The sequence below is a fragment of the Poecilia latipinna genome, unplaced genomic scaffold (genome assembly GCF_001443285.1).
Source record: "Poecilia latipinna isolate Pla-1442-1.1 unplaced genomic scaffold, P_latipinna-1.0 Scaffold6347, whole genome shotgun sequence".
In the NCBI taxonomy this organism is placed as follows: domain Eukaryota; kingdom Metazoa; phylum Chordata; class Actinopteri; order Cyprinodontiformes; family Poeciliidae; genus Poecilia; species Poecilia latipinna.
The window spans coordinates 1,099-6,471 of record NW_015118963.1 but is presented as its reverse complement, the minus strand read 5'-3'; the positions used below and the strand labels follow the sequence as shown (position 1 = coordinate 6,471).

The following is a 5,373-nucleotide window of genomic DNA, read 5'->3' as shown; positions in this document are numbered from 1 at the left end:
TTTAGCACTTAATTTTTTTAAATGTTATTTTAAATCATCATTAAAGGTTATGTTAATGGCATTTTTATTTCTGTGATTCTCCTAACAGATGGTGAAGCGGGCAATGCTGCTGGGCTCCCTGAACTTCAGCCCACTGGTGATTTCTATGGAGACAGTAAGAGCTCTTGTTCTTCCAGATCCAAAAGCTAAAACGATTATCCACGATTGGCTTTTCTTAAAGTGAATCCTTGTCGTCTTTTACAGCAATCATCTTGAGAAACATTGCTCCTCTGACCACGGTGGACACCATTTTGACAGCGCTGGCGCCATACGCCAATTTGTCAGCCAATAACATTCGCCTTATTAAGGACAAGCAAACAGGCCAGAACAGAGGCTTTGCTTTTGTTCAGCTGTCCTCCCCTCTGGTAAAACAACCTTGGATACATATTGAATTATTTATCAACACAAATCACAACCCAGTGGTCTAAATGTACCATTTTAAATTTGATATCTCAACTTTTTGCAGGAAGCTTCCCAGCTGCTAACCATCTTACAAGGTTTGCAACCTCCACTGAAAATGGATGGGAAAACAATCGGGGTGGATTATGCTAAGAGTGCTAGAAAGTGAGTCATCTCTGTAAAGCATTAAAAGGCATTTAGTTGTACTTATGGAACTACCACTTTTGTTGAGCACAAAGTAATTTAACTTTTTGTCTTAACTAGGGACCTCTTATTGCCTGATGGGAATCGTGTCAGTGCTTTTTCTGTGGCCAGCACAGCCATTGCAGCAGCACAGTGGTCATCAGCTCAGGTTGGCCCATTTTTCTCAGAGTGCCTTGTTTTTTTTTGTTTTTCTGCAGCTGTTGGGATCACACATTAATAATCTATTTTCCACCTTCCAGCCACAGCAGAGCTCAGACGGGATGTCAGAGTATGCCTGTCTGCAGGAAAGTTACGCTCCTCTGTCACAGGTTAGTTCAACAAAGTGCCAAATATTTGGAGTAAAAATACACTTATATATGTAGAAAAGAGTTCATTTGTAGGAATCCAAGACTAACGGGAAAGTCATATGTTTAAATTATACATTAACATTTGCTTTGGATGTTTTACAGGACTACCAGACATATTATCATCAAGGAACAGCAGCCAGTACTTGTCAGGGAAATGGAATCCTAGGAGGTAAATTGCCTTTTTTTCCCACATTAGATCATATAAAGGTGTAATGTTTTAACTTTTGTCTTAATTTAATATTCCGTTTTTTCACAATTGAATCCGTTACTTTATGTAGGACAGGACTGTTTAACTAAACTCTTCAAAAGCTGCTGTCTTGCATGCTTTAAATATGTTGTTTTAATTCAGCTGATTCAAATGGACGAATGTTCTCCTCAGCATGTTATGAAGTTTTGCAGAGGTGTGGAAGTAAACATTTGTTTCAGCTGTGTTGGAACAGGGACATATTTAAAACTTGCAGGACATCTTCTTGTGTACACATACCACAGCAACACTCTACTGCTCTACTTCACTTTAAAGCTTTAACGATTCAGAATGCTGTAATAATTGGATTTTCTTTGTGGTTTTAGCTGCTCCGGGTGTAAAGCTGGTTCCTGCTGCCGTTGTGATATCGCAGAGTCCACAAGTCTACCAACCACATATCATTGCGCCACCTGCTGTACAGGTAATGTCATCGGTTGTAATGAATTACATGAAGTTGAAAAACAATATCAACTTCTAAAAAAAACATCTAAACTCTAATTCCAGGCGTTGCCTCTTGCTCAGCAACTGGAGGCAAAACCTCAGCCAGGACTTGCAGCTGTTGAATCTGTAGCTCTGCCTGCTTTGGCTGTAGCTGCTGCCCAGGTTAATGGAGCCAGTGCAGTACCAGCTGCTGGACCGGCGGCGGAGTCCACCAGTGGTACGGACAAATCTGTTGCTTTAATATACTTTTTTTTTTTTTTTGTAATGGATACAATCTGACTTTTTAATTTTACTTTTTAAAACTACAATTTTATGAAAAATTGAGCTACTTTAAATAGGTTTTGGTCGGTTTCAATTGAATCTAGCTTTTTCTAGCAGATGGAGGCACTGATCAGAGTTGAATGGATGACCTGCCAATGCAAACTTAAGCTGATTCTGACTTTACTCTGAAGTATTGATAAAAAAGATACAGTCAGCTATTTATAATATTTGTTTATAACCGTTCTGCTTTGAATATTCATGGTAGCAACCGAGATGATGTCTCGCTGTGTGATAAAGCAGCTGATGGAAAACAGGGTTTTACTGTCATGAAATGCACAACAAATTTTTAACATCTTATCAATTAGTGCCCGTAGCGACCCAGTCTCATCTGTCTGAGCCCCAATTAACAACAAATGTTTTAATGTGTTGTAGAAAACATAGCTGCCTATATGTACCTTCTCTGATTTCTTATTGCCTGAGTGATACTGAAGATGCTAAACTAAGTCCACTAGTCACCAGTGGACTTGGTGAAGGTTTTCTGATGACTCTTTAACTTCTAGGACTTTTTATTATACAGCAGTAATAACCTAAATATCCTAAACTGGTACTATCACAACTTTTTAATGCGCCTACCAGGATTCTATTAACAAGTATTAACTTGATGTTTCCATAATCAACAGGTTCTCTTCCTGATACATCTACCTATCAATATGATGAGTCCTCTGGCTACTATTACGACCCTCAGACTGGCCTCTACTACGACCCAAATTCACAAGTAAGTAACACAAAGTCCTTAATATCACCCAGTTTGGTTGGAGAGATTTCGTAATGTTTTGATTCTGTACATCACTGCTTTATGTTGCAGTATTATTACAACACTCAGACTCAGCAGTACCTGTACTGGGATAGTGAGAAACAGACATATGTACCGGCCTCTGGCAACATAAACGCTGGGCAGAATGATAAAACAGCAAATGGCTCAGCGGGAGGCAACAAGGAGCCTAAAGAGAAAAAAGAGAAACCAAAGAGCAAGACTGCACAGCAGGTATTTTTGTAAATCCCACTTTAAGGCACTTTATCTGTTCTGTTTAGCTTTATCCGTTTTATCACTGTTTTGTTTTTTTAAACTTTGATTTTTAAATATTTCAGATTGCTAAAGACATGGAACGGTGGGCTAAAAGCCTCAATAAGCAGAAAGAAAACTTCAAAAGTAGCTTTCAGCCCATCAGTCAAGAAGAGAGGAAGGAGGCAGCAGCAGCTGATGCTGGATACACGTTGTTTGAGAAGAAGGTATTTCATAAGATTCAACAAGTAAACATCCTAGTGGGTAATGGTTGACAAATTTAGATTAAACGTGTTGAATGACTCTTCAGCAGGCAGGTCTAGACAGACTCATGCAAGAGGTTGCGAGGTGCGCTGAAGAGGAAGCACTTCCTATAAACTCTGCCAGTTCTTCCAAGGTATTTCCTCTTTCTGGAGTTTCATTAGGTGTGGCCTCCGAGTTATCTGTTTTTTATGGGACGTTGCCTCTGTGTGTGTGTGTTGGGTTAGTGTGGCCTGGTGGCAGCCTACAGTGGAGACAGTGACCCTGAGGAAGGAGTCGGAGGAGGAGAATCCGATGGCGGTGACCTGAGTCTGGACAAACTGACAGACTGGAAGAAGATGGCCTGTCTGCTGTGTAGGAGACAGTTCCCCAACAAAGAGGGTTTAGTGAGACATCAGCAGCTCTCTGACCTTCACAAGGTATCACCCTAACTTACTGACTTCTGACTGATTTATTTCAAATTTCAACAGTCCCAACTAAAAAAAAAAAAAAAAATCTGTTTTCTTAGAAAAACCTTGAAGTTCTCCGCAGATCTAAAATGAGTGAAGCAGAGCTGGAAGAGTTGGAAAGGAAAGAAACAGAGGTTTGAGAATACACTCATATGCTTGGTTATGTTCATCTTACTTTGACCTTTTTTTAATTTGAAATGTATATATTTTTGGCATCAGCAAAAATACAGGGACAGAGCAGCTGAGAGAAGAGAAAAATACGGCATTCCAGAACCACCAGTGCCTAAAAAGAAGAAATTCAACCAGCCAGCACCAGTCGTGTAAGAGCATTGTTGTGTATTTTATTTAAGACACAAATTGTACTTTTTTTTATTTATTTTTTTTTGTTTTACTATACAAATGTAATATTTGGTTTATTACCTGTGCAGAAACTATGAGCAGCCCACTAAAGATGGCCTTACCAGTGATAATATTGGGAATAAGATGCTGCAAGCGATGGGCTGGAAGGAGGGGAAAGGTCTTGGTCGCAACCAGCAGGGCATCACCGCTCCGATAGAGGTAGACCCAGAGACGACGGGCTCCATCCGACTGAGCAGCATTAATTACCGTAGAGCGTGCTGATGCCTGTCCTTTTCCCCTGCAGGCACAGTTGAGAACTAAAGGAGCTGGACTTGGCACCAAGGGAACCAACTACACCCTGTCTGCTTCAGATACATACAAAGACGCAGTCCGGAAAGCAATGTTTGCCCGCTTCACAGAATTGGAATGAGTCGTTTTCTAACTTGATTGCGTTGGTGTGATCTGTGAAATATCAGCTAAACTATCGCAGAGGAGAAAACGGACTCATGTTGAATAAATCCACTCTGTTTGACGCATAATGGTTTACTTACTGTCACAAAATGGACCACCAGAGATTTGTTAGTTACCTGAGGTTGTAAAGGATCTAATTTATAAATTGTACATATGCATAATGAGTTGTCTTTGTTGTTTTACATTGCTGTTTGTTTTTTTTATTTTATTTTATTTTATTAGATTTAAGTTTGTCTTTGCATGACTGTACAGTTTATATGAGATCTTGTCAAATGTAAAGAAAATAAAAGATGAGATTAAAGTTGGGATCATTACATAAGACCGAGTCTTGTTGTAATGACAGGTCAGCTGAAAGTGTAAAGTTAAATTTCAGTAATTCAATTCAGACAGTGAACCTATTATGCGTGTTAAGATTTATTACTACTGATAATTTAAGACTTACTTTAATATAGATTATTGCTGGCAGATGATGAAAACTCTAAAGTTCTGTTTATCAAATTGGAGTAAGACCCATAGAAAGGGATTTTCAACACAGAACTCAGATTGTGGCTGATGTTGAATTGGAGACTGCTTTGACATTGATTCAGCGGATACTCTGAGACACTCTTCACAAATGAGCTAAGCTGCTATGTTGTTGCTGAAGAAGCTGAGTACCTGCAATGATTACAAAAGTTAAGTGGAAGGAAAATGTTTGGATGAAAAAAAATGCTAAGTTTTACTTTTCATTTGGAGATCAAGGGTCCAGATTCTTGAGGAATTCAAGATGTGCGCTTCACGCCCTGACTTTAGATAATATATGGATTATTGTCAAGGATGAGAGCAGATCCATCAGTTCAGATGTGCTGAAATATCGAA

The 5,373-nt window shown here is 39.3% G+C and overlaps 1 protein-coding gene across 1 annotated transcript; it reads left to right on the top strand.

The window, feature by feature from the left end:
• Positions 1–46: 46 nt before the first annotated feature.
• On the top strand, positions 47–4,837 carry LOC106943886 (RNA-binding protein 5-like; the record flags this gene model as incomplete). The annotated part of the gene is made up of 17 exons (XM_015027179.1): positions 47–154; positions 244–404; positions 506–603; positions 703–790; positions 882–950; positions 1,092–1,158; positions 1,560–1,654; positions 1,738–1,891; positions 2,616–2,710; positions 2,801–2,980; positions 3,085–3,225; positions 3,309–3,395; positions 3,487–3,678; positions 3,768–3,842; positions 3,928–4,028; positions 4,137–4,266; positions 4,352–4,837. Coding segments are annotated over 17 exons (1,967 nt in total), but the record flags the coding sequence as incomplete, so codon positions are not given.
• Positions 4,838–5,373: the final 536 nt, after the last annotated feature.